Below are 18,912 nucleotides of genomic sequence, written 5' to 3'. Positions count from 1 at the left end.
AGATTTGTTCTCATTTTAGCCCTTAGAGATTCTATATTTTTGCTAATATTATTTTTTTCAAGCCTACACATCATCTTGACAATTGTTACTCTGAAATCCATTTCTGACAATTTGGTTATATCTGTATCTATTAGTTCTGTGGCAGAGGCTGCAGTCTCTGTTTCTTTCCTTTGTTGGGGGTTCCTCCTCCTGTCATTCTGATGAGGTGTGGTTGCGGGGATGGACAGAGCCAAATTATTGACCAGGACCCAAGCAAGATGTACTTGTTTTATAGGGACCTTAGGGATGTGGCCTTCTTGTTTTTTCAGCCTGCCTTCTGGGGGAGGGGCCTGCTGCACTGATACTCAGGCAACCCTGTTTGAGTAGAGTTGCCCTCTCCCCTGTGTGTGTATGGGGGGGGGGGGGGCGTGGGCACAGTGAGAACCAGTTTTTCCGGGCTTTTGTTCTCTGGCAGCTTTCCCTGGCGGCTTTCTGTGACTCTTCTGAGAGTCACAGTAGCAGCAGCCGTATCTTAGCCTCTGTCTCAGAACAGAGAGATCGAAGTCTGTTCTTCACTGAGCTCTCCTGGCCACTCTAACTCTGTTTCTGTTGGTGCTGCTGAAAACCCGCAGCGTCCCGGGTTGTGCTCCCCACAGCCTCTCTCCCAGTCCTTGCTCCCAGGGCTGGCATGTCTCTGCCTTTTGTGCTTCTAAAACCACCAGCCACCCCCAGTTCCCGCGCACACGCTCCTGAGCTCCCGATTTCAGTCTGGTTTTGCTCTGGCTACAGGTCGGGGAGTCCCGCCCACTCCCCAGCACAGGAGGCTTCCGCTTCCTGGCGCCTGAGTGCAGCGGCTCCCTCCCGCTTCCATTTATTTTCCGATATCCGTGCACAGACTCCCAGCTCCCTGCTTTGTACCTCAAAACCCAGCACAGGAGATGTTCATTTGTAGAGATCCAGAGATCCAGATGTATCTTACGTCTCAGGCTGATTTCGTGGGTGTTCCGGATGGTCTGGTAGATATCCAGCTCGATTCAGGGGACCAGCTGAAACAGGGTCTCCTACTCCTCTGCCATCTTTTTCCCTCCCCCTTAGTAAAGACATTTTAATAATATTAATTATTCTGATCTGTGAGCATAATTTATCTTTCCATTATTTGTGTCATCAATTTATGTCATAAGTGTCTTAGAGTTTTTAGAGTATAAGTCTTTCACTTCGTTGATTCAGTTTATTCCTCCATATTTTATTCTTTATTATGTCATTATAAATGGGATAATTTCCTAAATTTCTTTTCCTATCGTTCATTATTAGTATATAGAAATGCAGTAGATATATGTCTATTGATTTTGTATTATGCAACTTTACTGAATTCATTTATTCTAATAGTTTTGGGATAGAGGCTTTAGATTTTTTTTTTTTAATTTTTTGATGTATAGTATTATGTCATTTAAAAATAGTAACGGTTTTACTTTTTCCTTAACAAATTTTTACTTTACCTTAACCATTTGAATGACTTTTATTTCTTTTTTCTTTTTTTTTTTAATTACAAGGAACCCACTTTATTATTTATAAAATTTTGATTCCGGTGTAGTCAACATACAGTGTTATATTAGGTCCAGGTGTACAATGTATTGATTCAACCATTTTATACAATACTCAGAGCTCTTCATGATAAGTATACTCTTACTCCCTTTCACCTATTTCACTCACCCCCCCTCCCCCCCACCTTACAGTTTGCTCTTTATAGTTAAGAGTTCTTTTTTGGTTTGTCTCTTTATTCTTTGTTTTTGTTTATTTATTTATTTTTTTCTTAAGTTCCATGGATGAGTGAAATCCTATGGTATTTGTCTTTCTCTGACGGCTTTTTTCACTTAGCACTGTAATCTCTAGATCCATCCACATTGTTGCAAATGGAAGGATTTCATTCTTTTTTATTGCTGAGTAGTATTCCATTGTACATATGCTCATATGTATGTGTACACACACACACACACACACACACACACACACTGCATCTTCTTTATGCATTCATCAATTGATGGATACTTGGGCTGCTTTCATAATTTGGCTATTATAATTAATGCTGCAGTAAACATATGGGTTCATGTATCTTTTTGAATTAGTGTTTTCATATTCTTTGGGTAAATACCCAGTAGTAGAATTACTGTATTATATAGTAATTTTATTTTTTACTTTCTGGAGAATATCCATACTGTTTTCCACAGTGGCTTCACCAGTTTGTATTCCCATCAGCAGTGCACAGGTTTTTGGATTTTTGTTTTCCCCACATCCTTACCAGCACTTGCTGTTTCTTGTGTTCTTGATTTTAGCCATTCTGACTTACATTTCCCTGAGGATTAGTGGTATTGAGCATCTGTTTTATGTGGCTGTTGTTCATATGTATGCCTTCTTTGGAGAAATGTCTGTTGCTGTCTTATGCCCATTTTTAATTGGATTATGTCTGGGGTTTTTTTGGCACTGAGTTGCATAAGTTCTTTATATATTTTGCATACTAATTCTTTATCATTTATGTCATTTGTAAAGATCTTCTCCCCTCTAGTAGGCTGTCTTTTCGTTTTACTGTTTTCTTCTCTGTGCAGAAGCTTTTTATTTTGATGTAGTCCCAGTGGTTTATTTTTCCTGTTTTACTCACTTCAGGATACATACCTAGAAAAATGCTGCTATGGCCAAGTCAAAAAATTGCTGCCTGTGCTCTGTAGTAGGATTTTTATGCTTTCAGGTCTCATATTAGGTCCTTAATCTATTTTGAGTTTCTTTTTATATATGATGTAAGAAAGTGGTCCAGCTTCGTTCTTTGGCATGTAGCTGTCCATTTTTCCTAACAAAGGAGGAAGATAACTTTGTTTTTGTTTATTTGTTTTGTTTCTTGTTGAAGAGATTATCTTTTTCCCATTGCCTATTTTTGCCTCCTTTGTGGAAGATTAGTTGAGCATATAATCATAGGTTTATTTCTGGGCCCTCTATTCTGTTCTATTGATCTATGTGTCTATATTTGTGCCCATACCATATTGTTTTGATTATTACAGATTTATAGTATATGTTGAAATCTGGGATTGTGATACCTCCAGTTTTGTTCTTCATTTTCAAGATTGCTTTGGGTGTTTTGGGGGGTCTTTTATGGTCCCATACAAATTTTAGTATTGCTTGTTCTGGTTCTGCAAAAAAATGCTGATAGTATTTTGATAAGGAGTGAATTAAATCTGTAAATTACTTTGAGTAGTATAGACATTTGCACAATATTTGTTCTTTCAATCCATGAGCATGGAAATTCTTCCTATTTCTTTGTTTTGTCTTCAATTTCTTTCATCAGTGTTCTATAGTTTTCAGAGTACAGGTCTTTCAACTCTTTGGTTAAATTTATTAGGCATTTTATTATTTTGATGCAATTAAAATGGTATTGGTTTCTTAATTTCTCTTTCTGCTGCTTCATTATTTATGTACAGAAATGCAACAGATTTCTGTATATTGATTTTATATCCCACAACGTTACTGAATTCATTTATATATATAGTATCTTCTCATCTGCAAATATTGAAAGTTTTATTTTTTCCCCACCAATTTGGATGGCTTTTATTTCTTTTTGTTGTCTGATTGCTGTGGCTAGGGCTTCCACTACTATGTTGAAACAAAGGGGTGAAAGTGAATGCCCTTGTTTTGTTCCTGATCTTAGGAGACAAGTTCTGTTTTTACCTCATTATGTATGATATTAGCTGTGGGTTTTTCTTATATTGCCTTTATTATGTTGAGGCATGTTCCTTCAAAACTTACTTTGTCGATGGTTTTATCATGAATGGGTATTGTGCTTTGTTAAGTGTTTTTTCTCCATTAATTGAAAAGACCATATAGTTTTTATCCTTTCTCTTGTTGATGTGATGTGTCAGTTTGATTGATTTGCAAATACTGAAACACCCTCACATCCCAGGAATAAATCCCACTCAATTGCAGTGTATGCTTTTTTATGAATTGTTGGATTGGGTTTGCCAGTATTTTGTTGAGGACTTTTGCCTGTATGATCGTCAGAGATATTGGCCTGTAGTTCTCTTATTTAGTGATATCTTTATCTGGTTTTGATATCAGGGTAATGCTGGCCTCAAAGAATGACTTTGGAAGGTGTCTTCCCTGTTCTATTTTTTGGAATAGTTTGAAAACAATAGGTATTAACTTGTCTTTAAAAGTTTGATAGAATTCACCTGTGAAGACTTCTGGTCCTGGACTTCTGTTTGTTGGGAATTTTTTGATTGCTGATTTAAATTCATTGCTGGTAGTTGGTCTGTCAGATTTTCTATTTATTCCTGATTCAGTTTTGGGAGGTTGTGTGTTTCTAGGAATTTATCTGTTAGGTTGTCCAATTTGTTGGCTTATAATTTTTCATAATAATCTCTTATAATCCTTTGTATTTATGTGGTGTCAGTTATTATGTCTCTTTCATTTCTGATTGTTTGAGTCTTTTTTTTTTTTTTTTGGATGAGTCATATGTCTAAAGGTTTATCAATTTCATTGATCTTTTCAACAAACCAGCAGCTCCTGGTTTTATTGATCTGTCCTATTGGTTTTTGTTTGGTTTGTTTTGGGGCTTTTGGGGGCCGTTCTTTTTTGGTTTCTGTTGTATTTACTTCTGCTCTAATCTTTATTATTTCCTTCCTTTTACTGGTTTTGGGTTTTGTTTGTTGTTTTATTTTTTAGTTCCTTTAGGTGTAAGGCTAGAAGGGCTTTTTTTGATATTTTTCTTTTTCTTGAACTGGACCTGTATCTCTGTAAATTTCCCTCTTAGAGCTGCTTTTGCTGTGTCCCATAGATTTTGGACAATTGTGTTTCCATTTTCATTTGTTTCAGGTATTATTTTTTCTTTTTTAATTTCTTCATTGACATATGGATTGTTTAATCGCATGCTGTTTGTGTTTCCTTTTCTTTTAATTTTCTTCTTATAATTGATTTCTAATTTTATAGTGTTATGGTCAGCAAAGATACTTCATATGATTTCAGTGTTCTTAAATTTATTGAGATTTGTTGTATACCCTGCTATGTGATCTATCCTGTAGAATATTCCATGAACACTTGAGAAGAATGTGTACTCTGCTGTTTTTAGTTGAAGTATTCTGTTAAGTCTATCTGTTCTAATATGTTGTTCAAGGACATTGTTTTCTTATTAATTTTCTGTCTGGACATCCACTGATGCAAGTGGAGTATTAAAGTCTCCTACTATTATAGTTTTTCTATAAATTTCTCCCTTTGTATCTGTTAATATTTGTTTTATACATTTAGATGTTCCTATGTTGGGTGCATAAATATTTACAAACGTTATATCTTCTTGTTGGATTTACCCTTTATCATTATGTAATGCCCTTCTTTGTTTCTTGTTGCAACTTTTTGTTTGTATGTTTGTTTTTTGTTAAAGTCTGTTTGGCCTGATGTAAGAATTCTACCTCAGCATTCTTCCTTTTCATTTACATGGATATCTTTTCCCATTCCTTAACTTTCAGTCAGTGTGTGTCTTTAGATTTGAAGTGAGTCTCTTGTAGGCAGCAACAGACTGTATTTTGGGTTCCTTTGAAATAATGAAGCATTTCTATGAAGTCAAAACAATCAGCTGGAATTGAGCCTACCTTTTTAAGTGGATGTGTACTCCAGGTTATCTTCTAGCATTGTCATAGTTCCTTCAAACAAGTTTTGCTTAGTTATGTTATCTTTCTCCTTCTTGTGGACATTTGCATTTTCCATCTCTGGCAAGTGGAAGATTATATAGCAAATAAATTGAAAAGAAATCAAGAAGTATATGTTGTCAATGTGTAACTTTCTAAAAAGTTAAAAACACGACTTGTACAAATATATAGTGAATATGTGTTAAGGAGTCACTTAGCTCACTAATGAGAACCAGAAGGATGGTAAATCTGGTTCAAAAGAGTACAGAAGAGACTGAAGTATTTACAATCAATGAAATAAAAATATATTAATTTAAGATTTTAAAATTAGATATAGAACTAGTCAATGTCATACTGGACAACAAAATTAGGGTTATCTTTACTACCTGATGGAAATCATTTGCATCTCTATTGGACATAAATTATTTGCAATTTATCGGTGTACAAATTAATATCTAAATTCATAGAGACTGGGATCTGATCACTATTAAATTGTAAGTTAAGCAAAGATACATTACTCAGGAAAATTAATTAATTTTTTGAGGTGTCTACTAGAGGATGACTTCAGTTGGAAAAGGAATAAAAAGCAACTAGGAAATATATTAACAGGAATATATTTAAATTTTTGTTCTAATAACAATAATGTTATTATTGTTAATAATAATAACAATAATGTTATTAGAACAAAAATTTAAATATATTCCTGTTAATATATTAAGTAATAAGGGTCTACAAATTTAGGATTTTTTTTCATAATGTCATAAAATGATTACAATTATCTTTACCAGTTTCCTATGATCTTGGTTATATTTCAGCAAAATTAAAAAGAAATACTGAATCCATTGTCTGGAAGATTCACCTATCTCCTGAAACATGTAAATAATTTCAGCCAAATTTATTTACTTACTTATCTATGTATCTGTCAGCTTGCTTACTTGAACTTTTTTGCCTAATTGCCTCAATTCTCCAATCTTAATAAAAGATTACATTAAAACTAGACAGAATCTTCAAACAGAAGAAAAGGAAACAAAGCCAATACCCACAATTACTAAGTGTTTGGCTAATTATTAGGTTCTTTAGTGAGACCTTGTTGCTTCAGACTTGGATGGTTGTTAACAATACCTATTGTTTCAGTAGCAGAGAATCTTTCTGTAATGATGAAGAGTTGAAAAAAGGTGTGAGTGCTGTCAAAAAGCCCTTTTGTCTGAAATTACAATTGCATAGACTACACAAACTGCATGCCTAGCAGGAGGGATGGGTCATTGAATGGGCTCTGACACATACTTTATCTGAACCCAAGGTATTTAAAATGACATTTGAAACAGTGGGTCCTGTGCTCTAGTTGGTATAATAAGGTAAAATGAATAAAAAACAAACAAAGCATGCATTTGCAGATTTCTGGAGACAGAGAAATAGTTCAGCTTTTTAAAAATCCTGATTGCTGAACTGGTTGAAAAAAGCTGCATGTAGTTTGTGGAACATTTAAATGGTTATGTTTCCATAAAGACTGTACAATTCAGGAATGAAACTGTAATCGATAGCTTGAAGATTTGTGTCCAGTGAATTGCAATATCCACTTCGTGCTTGTCCTTGTAAGCCATGATAGAAATTCCCACAAAGTTGCTACTTTCTGTACCTTGTTTTGACAATATACCATTAAGAGTGATAATAATGACACATGCATCTATGTTAGTCTTTCGGTTGAAAAGGTATCATTCACTGAAGCAGCATGTTACTAAGGAAGTATTTTGAAGAACAGAGTAGGAAGAATGTTTAGGTTGAGATTATAGAAGGAAACTTCTTAGTGAATGAATCACAGATCCATAGTAAGTTTAAACAAGGAGGTATCAAAGTATAATTTCCAATAGATAAAAAACATGACTGTCATAAAATTCAAGAATAAGTATGAGCCAGAAATTTATTTATGGAATTATTGAGAGAACCATCCCAGCAGATCTAAGAGCATTAGTGGAATTGAATATTTGCAGGCATTTTAAGGAAAAAGAATATATAAATAAAGTTTGTAGGAGAGCATAAAAATGGTTAATGCCTCACAGGGCAGTATGACCATAACTTTTTGGGTTATCTTTTCTACCAGATAAATATCTACAAATTAGCATGAAATTCCCCAGTGGTATAGGTCTGATCAAATGGAAGATATTCAAGTCAAACACAAATACATTCTCCTAAACCTGGTCTATCCATTGTAGCCACTAGCTACATCTTTTAAATTTAAATCTGAGATCATTAAAATGAAATACAATACAGATTTAGCTTCCCAGTCACACTAGTCACATTTTAAGTGTTCAGTAGACACATTTGGCTAATAGCTACTTTATTAGACAACATAGATGTAAAATATTTCCTTCATCATAGAAAGTACTATTGAAGACATTCTAGAGAATTCATCTTTGAGCAGGCCTGTTTTATAATGCCTATGTTTGCCATTGAAAAACATATCACCCTCCTTTCGCTTTGAATATTTTTTGTAAACAAAGAGATCTTACAGATCTCCTTTTCTACCTTTTCCACTCCTCCTTTTCTTTTCTTTTCTTTTCTTTTCCTTTCTTTTCTTTTCTTCTTTCTTTCTTTCTTTCTTTTTTTTTTTTTGATGGAAGAGGATCTGAAAATATGGGTTTACTCTTAGACTTATAGAAAGTTCACTCTTATTAACTGAAGAGTTTGGCTATGTCATTGAACCATTGGGTTGAATGAACTATTTAGCATAAATGGGGGAACTAGGACAAAGATTTTTATTGTATATACTTGTATTTTAAGATTTAGAGATTATTTGCCGATTTGCCTAGATCATCTTCAGTCCTTTCAGAAGAAAGGTATTAAAAGGTAGTCATTACTTTACAGAATAATAAAATCACTTATTTTGGCATAGCAAATAATTATCTTTGCAGGTTTTTTTTTTTTTTTTAATCATAAAATTACCTTTACTTTTGGAATGTCTCCTGTGATGGTTTGGGCATACTTATGTACTCTTTGTATTATGATACTAAATTTGCACCTGTAACGCAATGATTTTGTGTATGTGTGTTTTTCAGATGTGCAACAAATGGCGATTGACTGGCTTACCAGAAATCTCTATTTCGTGGACCATGTCAGTGACCGGATCTTTGTTTGTAATTACAACGGGTCTGTATGTGTCACCCTGATTGACCTGGAGCTTCATAATCCTAAGGCAATAGCATTAGATCCAATAGCAGGGTAAGAAATTCTTTTTTATTGTTTGATCTTAAGTAGTTACCAATTAAAGATGTAATAGATCAAAAAATATAATAGATCAGTGTCTGGTGGGCTTTGTGGAATATAAGGCTGTAGGCTTGAAGTATTTTTAAATGTCGATTTCAACAACTGCATTGCAAGGAGGAAAAAAGGGCTACAATTTACCATGCAGAGGCTGGGGAATATCAGTTCCTTAACACATTAATATTGCTGGCCTAACCTGAGATACAAACAACCTGTCACCCTCTTAAGAATTGCTTTGGGGTCACCAGACAAGAGCCTCAGGGTAGTTTTAGGTTAAAGAGAGAAGACTTTAAGTTCCCTTAGCAGTAGACCTTGTAGTTAGCAAGCTTCAGAAATACTACTTGAAAGTTGTACTATTAAACTTACATCCAACACATTTGGGATTTCTAAAAGGGGCATAATACAAGTTCATGGGTACTACTTAAACATTAAGGTCATCTTTTAGTTGAAACCAATGTTGTTATTGTTGTTTTTTCCCCCTCTAACTGCTGATAATGTAAATACTATATAATTATGGAGTTACTAAATTCATCAGAATTCATTTTCTCTCTCTCTCTTTTTTTTTTTTTTGACTTTCTAATTTTGCAAGCCTCTTTGTTGGTTAAAAAGATGTCTTATCTGACCTTCTTTTAGCTAATAGGCTCATTAATCTTTTTAAAATATTTCACAATTTGTCAAAATATGGTCATAAATGTTTAAATTCCCATCAAGTTTGTTATATGATTAGAAAATCAATATAGGAATTACGCTTCGATTTTATAAAAACTATGGCATTATTGAGGGGAAGGGGCAAAAAAGATGTAGAGTCTTATAAATTCATTTGTTTCTCCAGTCAGTACTGGGCAAAGGAAAATCTCAAATTAATGACATAATGTACAATTTTAATTGGAGGAGCTGTTGTGTTTTCAGATGTAAGTTGTAGCAAAGATTTGAAAACAGAAATTTTATCCTTGTTACTGCTTTAATCGTCCCCAAGCAGTTCAGGCTGAAATGTCTGATGGAGTATATCCTGAACTGCCATAAGCCTCCATTCAATAAATGGGAAAATATTTACAGAAGAAACAGCTGTCATCCATATGTGGACTTTTGTCACTCTTTACTTAAAGTCTGATTGAATATTAAGATGCATCATCACAATGGTTCTGATTTTGACAAGAACAGCTTGCACGTAAGAACTTTGCTAGGAAGGCTGTGTAATATAATTCTTGAATGTAGCTCTATTTGTATTTGCAGCAGATGGTGACTTGACTCAATCTGACTGCAGTGATGCTTCAAAAGACATTAGTGAAAGAAGTTGTATTTAAACTGATTTGTTTGGGTTGTTGGATAAGGGTAGTAAGAAAGAACTGGAAATTTACAAATGTGCTAACAGCATTCTTTTGGAATTCTGTTTAGAAATATATTTGCTTGCATGTTTTTCCCTGGATGTGCTAACTGAATTTCGAATTAGCCTTTAGACAGTCTTATCTGCCAAAAATGTTAAGAGGTGAAGCTATTGTGTTTCTCCCCTCATTCTACCATCTTATCCTTCCCCATTCTTAAAAACAAAGATCCAGAGACCCTTTCTAAATAAAACTGTCAATCTGAAATATAATATATGTGAACGCCATCTCCCTTTCTGAATAGCAACGTATTTTATGTTCTCAAGCTTCCTGTTTCTCTGTCATTACATGAAAGAAACATATTTTGTCATTTTTATCAAAGGAATTAGGAGTAGAAAACCCCCATATTGTTTGCACTTATTCTCTGCAGGATGCCTTTGGGCCTAGTTAACTGTTTAAATGCAATTTTGTCATGTATCATTTATCACAATAAGTTCTTTGGAATTTTTTGTTTGAGTTTGCTCTACGTCTCTAACAGTTTTTCAATCATGAATCATAGATATCAGAGACAGCAGAGCTCTGCTCTTTTATAAATATAAACCGGTTTGTAATACAACTCTTTCAAATATATTCTACCTTTCTCTTATTATCAGAAATTTGGCTAAGATTAGTACGGTACTATCTAGGATAGGAACAGTAGGCTTTTCCTTTAACTTCTACTTTTGGGCCTGGTCCAGAGTATATTGAATAGTCAAGGCTAGAACAACTCTGCATGATTTATTAAAGGGGACATGTGCCACCAGTGAAATTTCTCCTACCTTTTCTTAATTGTATGGGGTGAGTGATATATATTTGGCTCGTTCTCTTATAACTTCAGAAAACATTGGAATATATTTAAAGTCAAACCTGATTCTTAGAGCTTGACCTTAGTAGCAGTAGAAATGAGGGAGAGTTGCCTTACTTCTTCAAAAGCTGCACTGAAAAAAATATCTTTTAGTTGGCTATACTTTTAACTTTTAATGATGATAATGGAGTTGGTTTGGCAATTTGGGAAAAATGCATCTTGGCAGATGTGTGGTAGCATGTATATAACCCCAACTCAGTAGAGTTATGTCAGCTGGCTAACCTGAGGGAGAGGGGAATCTCCCCTTTCATAAAAAACAGCAGGAATTGCATATTTTCTAAGTATAATGTATACCATTTTTCTATGTGGGCTGGATTTTTGACTTGAAGAGCATGAATGACAGAGTGTTTGTAGGATTTATTTGTGAATCTATGACCCCATGTAGAGAACCAGGGTAAAGTGTCATCATCTTAGTTCTCTATAAAAGCAGGCCAACGACCAGAAAGCAGAGGAGTGAAGTTCAAGTCTTGAAGTTGAATGCACACAGGAGTGATTGACAGTATTTAAATAGTTAATAAACTTTTTCCCATCATCTACCTGGATTCCTACTGCTGGCAAAACTGATCATAGATGAGAAATTAGAGATAGAATCAAAGTAAACAGCTATCAGGGAGTAGAATGGACTTAAGAAATTCTAATCTAAGATACTCTGTGAATGTGGGAAACCAGAAATGAGGCAGGTTTGCCCATGCCCCTGAAAGGGGTTTTATAACAAGGAGATCCTCTGGGTAGATATCAGGTTTTTCAATTCTATTAAGCGGCTCCTAGAGCTAGCCTAGGCTCCAAATTAGAGCCTGCACTCACTATTCATCTGTAATAGTAGGGCTGTTGCTGACCTTTGTCTGTTAATCTTCTCAGACTGTACGATGGGTAAATTGAATCTATAGACTACACCCCCACAACTAACTGCTATCTATTAGTTTGATGACTCAGATGGTTCTGAAGTTGCTATGGGTTTGAACATTAGGAAGTATCTAAAGACATGCCACTATATGTTTTTGTTTTCCTCATGGAAGCATCAGTCTTGAAGTCTTGTATACTCATCTGTAATTTATGAGCACCCTTAATCTTCAGGCATTCATATTCACATTTTGATAGATTACAAATTGTGAGTCCTAACTTTTTGAGGAAGAACTATCCTCTACACATACCCACAAAAAAAGTTTCTTGAAAATTCTGTAAACTTAGCCTCCCTCAAAATCTTCTTGCTTATTTCTTTTTATTAGAAGAAAACTCAGAAAAGGTAGACATTTTAATAACTTCAGTAATCATCCTACTGAGTTTATGTGTTGACTTGCTCTAATTTTCTTCTTGGAGATAGTGAACTTGAAGTTTCTTAAAAAATAGATAGATAGATAGATAGATAGATAGATAGATAGATAGATAGATGAACAAAACTAATTGCTGAAAGTGTATTTTGCGTTGTTAGTATATCTTTGGAACAGTCTTGGTCCTGCACATAGGAGCAGGATTCAGGTGAATGGACCTCCAAATTCACCTATGTGAAGAGTACCAAGAAGTTATTTGCTCACTTCTTATACTCAGTGGGTAATTAATGGAGTGCAGTGACTACATCCTTAGTCTTATAAATTTGTATTAATTATCCCCCAAGTCTTACCAATGTGTTTTCTTATCTGTAACAACGAATTCAACTGAGTATCATTATAATGTTAGCTCTATTTTCATTGTTTTATCTGTCCATAATCAATCTAAATATCTCTATGCTTATCTCCTATTTACACTACTACTACCTTCCCTGGTTGACTTCAGCACTCCTAGATGGCATTTAATTCATAGAGAATTATCTAAACAATAGGCATCTACCTATCGGCCAGTTTACTAAGTACTTCAGGAGGGTTATCACTGCCACTTTTCAATCCGAAGTTCCTTTCAGGAGTTGCTAATGTGATTAGGCAAGACAACATGGATATGCAAGTTTGTGTTTCATGGTCTGCACTATTTTGAGTGAAGTTAGTAGTTCAAAGACTCACTCAAGGGTATAAATCCATATTAGCTGTTTTATATATGACTCAAATTATTCTCATTAATTCATTTTGTCTAGGGTCAAATGTTCCAAATTCCTCTCCAGGCCTCTTCTCAAGTGGAGGTTCATGTATGGTATTGCCTTTAATCACTGTCCCCTTCAGATACAAATTATATTGTGATTATCCTGGGATTATGAAAGAGTAATTTGGAGTGGTTTGTGTTCACTACAGCCTTTACTGGAAACTTACCCCAAATTGATTCAACTCTCGGTGTGTTCTTAGCTCACATCATTCATAATAATACAAATAACTCAAAATAATGCAAAACATTCTACATCTCTATTTGTTCTCTTTGCTCTTCTCTCTCTCTTTTTCACTCTCTAAATTTTTGGTGCTTGTTAAGCTTATCTCTAAATTACTGAGTTCACAGTGCTATTTCTAGTAATTATATTTAGTATCTTCCCATCTTTCTAACCACTCCCTATAAAAGAGATTTCTTCTCTGAATTCTCACTCTGATTAATGATGTCCACTCAAATAGATAAAGTAATAGAAAAAAAAATAACAATGTGTAACTTAAATTATGAAGGAATTTATTATATCACGTAAAAATCTAGGTATAAGACAGTCCTGTATTGGTTATTTTAGTGGCTCAACAATATCATTAAGAATGTGTGTCCGTTTACCTCTTTGTGATGTTATCTTTGGTGTGTGCTTTTCAAGCTAATTCTATTGTCATAAATGGCTATACTGAAGTTCTAGGGATCCTGTGTAGAAACAAGATACTCAGTTCAAAATAAAGAAAAGGAAAAAAAAAGGGGGGGAGCATTATATTTCCCTTGGGTGTAGAAGAGCTCCTAAGGAGACATACATGTATGTCTTCTTGTTCAGAAATGGGGTAGATGCCTACCTGAATGGGACAACAAAAGCCTTTTTTTTTTTTTTTTAACCATTGGCATGTGAAAGACAGAACAACATGGGAGTGAAATTGGGACCAAGCTAACATGGAAAAAGAAAAATGAATTAAGAACCAACATTATCTACTACAACCACTGCTGTATGATATTTGTCTCTTCTGTGCAATTCTTTGACTTTTTCTTGTTCTTCCCAGGCACTTAGGGGGTCTCTTTTAACTTAGCTAAACTTGTCTGGAATATGTACAAATACTTTGTCTCAAGTCTTTATTCCCTTTTCTAGGAGAACTCCTCTATTTCCTTTTGGCCAAGGCCATTCAAACTCATATCGAGAAATATTTTTCTTATCTCTTTTCAAGCAAATGGCATTTTTTTTTTCCAGTAACATTTTGCAATACAAAGAAGAAGTTGGGGTGGGAGTACTCTGGATAGCAGTCCTAGTATCACTATTTTTATCTTTAAAGATGCACTCGAAGAAACTGATGGTAGCTTTTATTCTATCAGATTCTCCAACACTTTTGGAATATCTGTGAATAATCTGAGCCACTGGGGTAACATTAAGCAAATTATTGTTTCACTTATAAAATGATTCTCAAGTGGCATGAAAGCTTTTATACTCTCTGCCAGAGAATAGTTTGCATACTGGAAGAATCTGTGCCATTATTAGAAAAGAATAATTTTATATTTCCAAGTAGTTTAAAATTATTTCTAATTGTTTCTTACATAGAGTTCTGTGAAAACAAGAAGTGTATATGAGCCAGTGGTACTGCTTTTGAAAATATGTGGATGGATTTCCTCTTTTCACTCAGGTGTAATGAGGGCATCAAAGATGACAATGTGATATATACTCTTACCGAGCTTGGAGTATAACAGAGTTATGCTTCAAATATCAAATATTATAACCAGAAGATATAGTTACTATAGTTTACAAAAAAAAAAAAAACTCCACTCTAAATAACAAACAAAATGCTAAGCTGTAATTTATTTGAAGTTTATGAGATAAATGGTGGGTCAGGCACAAATGTTATTTTCAAAAAGTAGAAAATCTTGGTTTGGAAACACCACCACAAGGGAAAGGACAAAAATTAACAACAATAAAATAAGTACTTGACATCATTCCCCTTGTATATTAGCACTCTTTCACATTTAACATAAATTCAGGATTTTACTGTAGGTTATATAACCATATTCAACGAAAAAAAAAAAAGAATAAGAACAAGAACGAGAAGAAAAAAAAACAGCTTTTATGCTGAGCTATATTTTGTTCTGCTTGACTGCTGAGCCTTGCAGGATATTGATCCAAAATTGATATTTTCCCTTGAGCCTGATTCTTAGTGGTTTGACTAGGGAGAAATTGGTCTGGCCTTAGGGTCAAGGTGGATGTTTTACAGTGTCAAGTAGTGTTTACTCAAGATATTTTTTTTAATCATGCAAAGGAAAAAGTCAAATGTTGAGGGTATCTGGTCTTCTTTCAGTTTTAGTGAGATAATTGTCTTTGTAAGCACTTGTAAAAATTGTGTTTAGTCAGGAGGCATCACACTTCTTGAGTACCAGGTATACTATAAATCATAGTCATTGAAATACTATGGTACTGACATTAAAACGGACAAATAAACCGATGGAACAGAATTGAGAATCCAGAAGTAAATGCAAGCATGTACAATCAACTAATATTTGACAACAGAGCCAAGAATACTCAATGGAAAGAAGCCAGTTTCTTCAATACACTATGCTGGGATAATTGGATAGTCACATGTAAAAAGAAGGAAACTAGACTCATATTTCACACCACTCACAAAAATTAACTTGAAATGGATAAAAAGCTTAAGCATAAAACTTGAACCCATGAAATTCCTAGACGAAAACATAGGAATAAAACTCCTTGACATAGGTCCTGGTAATTAATTTTTGCATATGACATCTCAAGCACAAACAACTAACTAACTAGATAGATAGATAGATAGATAGATAGATAGATAAACCAGTGGGACTATATCAAGGTAAAAAGCTTCTGCACAGCAGAAGAAACCATCAACAAAGTAAAAAGACAACCTATTTAATGGGGAAAAAAATATTTGCAAACTTTGTATCTGATAAGGGGTTAATGACCAAAATATATATAAAGAACTCCCACAACTCAATAAAAAATTAAGAAGAGAGAAAGAAAAGAAAAAAGCAACCCCATTAAAAAACGGGTAAAAGACATGAATAGACATTTCTCCAAAGAAGACATATAAAGGCCAACAGGTACATGAAAAGATGCTCAACATCACTAGTTATTAGGGAAATGCAAATTAACAATACAATGAGATATGACTTCATGCCTGTTAGAATGGTCATCATCAAAAAGAAAGAAAATAGCAAATGCTCACATAGATGTGGAGAAAAGGGAACCTTTATGTACTAGTGGTGGGAAGTTGTAAATTTTAAATTGATACAACCATTATGGAAGACAGTATGGAGGATACTCAAAAATTAAAAATAGAACTACCATATGATCCAGTAATTCCACTTCTGGGAATATATCCAAAGGCAATAAAAACATTAACTCAAAAAGATATCTGCACCCTCATCTTTACAGTAGCATTATTTACAATAGCCATGACATGGGAAGAACATATCTATCAATGTATCATTGCATTTTTATCCAAAGAATTTGTGATATACACATACATGTGTGCATGCACGCACACACACACGCATGCACTGACACACGCACACAAAGAGTGGAATATTATTGAACCATTAAAGAAAAAACAAAGAGGAAATCCTACCATTTGTGACAACGTGGATGGACCTTGAAGACATTATAATAAGTGAAGTAAGTCAGATAAAGAAAGACAGATACTGTATGAACTCACTTATATGTGACGTCTAAACAAAACATGACAGAATAGACTCATAGAAAAAGAGATCAGACTTGTGATTATCAGTGGCAGAAGTTGGAGAAAGGGAGAACTGGAGGAAAGTGGCCAGAAAAAACTTTCAGTTACAATATAAGTAAGTACACGCGTACAGCATGGTGACTATAGCTATTAAATGTAGCACCTGACTAGGCACTTTCTTGCCCATGACACCACCAGACTATGGAAATGGGAGCTTTCAATAAATACTTTGCCATTTCTATCACAGTCTTCTCTTCTGGCTACCAGATATCTATATGCAACCTTACATATCTAATCCTATACATAGAATACACTACATTTAGACCAGAGTGGAGGATCCCTAGGTGATGAGTAATCCTATTCATGATGACCTTTTGTGCTTCCTTGTATACAACAAACTATGAACCAAAAGAAAAGGTGTCTGTACCCACTGTCCCCTCCATACACTATATAAATGGATGGACCAGTGATAGAATGACAAACAAAACAAAATTATCAGCTAGAAAAGAAGATTGGAAGCACACAGTAGTCATTGGCATAAAGCAATAATGAAATCCTGTCAGGCAAGGAAAGGAAGGCCCTCCTGCCCCGGCGGTTTGGAAGTATTTTGTCTAGATGCTGCTTCTTTCCCTGTAACATTTCCCCTTGTCCATTGTTCTTTACCTATGCTTCCCCTGGGAGGTTCTTTCTTGTCTGTTGTATTCAATACATCAATACATCAATGTGTGCCAATACAAAATTGGCAATGGGGAATATTTTCCCCCTGTGGACTCTATATATTTCACAGACTGTTTCTTGTTCCTTTCAAGTTGCTTAAAGGTTTGAGGGGACAAAGAATTTTGTAAGCTAGGGTCATGACTTTGTGGTTATAAATTCCCTAAAAATTAGTAGAATTTTTATTTCTTTGCTTCTCATTACCTTTATATACCAGTATCCTAAGTTATATTCTAGAAATAATTATCAAACTCAAATTATTTCTTTGTACCTCACACTCTTGCTTTTCTCTTTCAACCTATTTGTGGTTACTGTGGGGCGTGAAAACAATGCTTCAGTGGGGAGTAAACATCTTTTGTCTGAAGGTGAAATTCTTCTGTTTAATTGGAACTCTTAATTGGCTTTTGGTGCTCAAAGACATTTTCAGTATTTTTTCTTACTATTTAGGTCCTAGAAACAACTCGCTTTCCAAACCTGGGGGGGCCTCAGTTTTGCACTTGGTCTATCCCTTTCAGTGTTTGCTATTAACCAGCCAATTTTAACTTATACTTTTTTTTTCTATAATATCTTGCTAAAGTAAGCATGTAGCAACTAATACAACTACTACTATTGTACTTTTAAACTTCTTTCTTTAAATCCACAAGCTCAAAAAGCATTTGTTTTTTTCTTCCAATATATTTATCAAGATGTTACAAATGACATTTTTTAATAAGTATTTTTAACCTTTAATATTTTCAGTCCTGAACAATAATTACATTGATGCTGCTGCCTTAACCATGAAACCAATGTTATGTACTTTAAATTTTTGTTAAGGTAGTTCTGTACTTGTGCTACTAACTTCTGAATTTTTATGGTGACACTCACTGCTATAAATTTCAGTGGATAGCACAATAGAAATCCCATTTATTTGTTTTCTGTTTTATCACTCAAGTTAGAGTCCAATGCATGTGTTCTTAGCTGTCAGGCAGTTTTTTTCTATGTGATGATTCAAAGATGGAGGCTCCTTTCATCTTGTGGCTTCTTATCCTTTAGGGCCTGAGAATCCTCTGATTTTTTTCTTATTTTTTTAATTTAAATTCAATTAATTAACATATAGTATATTATTGGTTTCAGAGGTAGAGGTCAGTGATTCATCAGTCTTATGTAACACCCAGTGTTCATTACATCACATGCCCTCCCCAATGACCAGCACCCAGTTACCCCATCCCCCACCCCCTCACCTCCAGCAACCCTCAGTTTGTTTCCTATGATTAAGAGTCTCTTATGGTTTGTCTCCCTCCCTGATTTCATCT

The 18,912-nt window shown here is 34.5% G+C and overlaps 1 protein-coding gene across 1 annotated transcript in view; it reads left to right on the top strand.

The window, feature by feature from the left end:
• The window catches only part of LOC148110721 (low-density lipoprotein receptor-related protein 1B-like), an 851,096-nt gene that overhangs the window by 535,843 nt on the left and 296,341 nt on the right, over positions 1-18,912 (top strand). The window contains exon 8 of the mRNA XM_087861868.1: positions 8,693-8,855. Within this exon, the coding sequence (XP_087717994.1) occupies positions 8,693-8,855 (163 nt within the window). The remainder of the gene's footprint in view (positions 1-8,692; positions 8,856-18,912) is intronic.

Source organism: Ursus americanus, chromosome 1 (genome assembly GCF_024610735.1).
Source record: "Ursus americanus isolate L20-20 chromosome 1, mUrsAme1.1.p, whole genome shotgun sequence".
Taxonomy (NCBI): domain Eukaryota; kingdom Metazoa; phylum Chordata; class Mammalia; order Carnivora; family Ursidae; genus Ursus; species Ursus americanus.
Note: the sequence above shows the minus strand (reverse complement) of the source record. Positions and strands in the feature narration are given on the sequence as shown.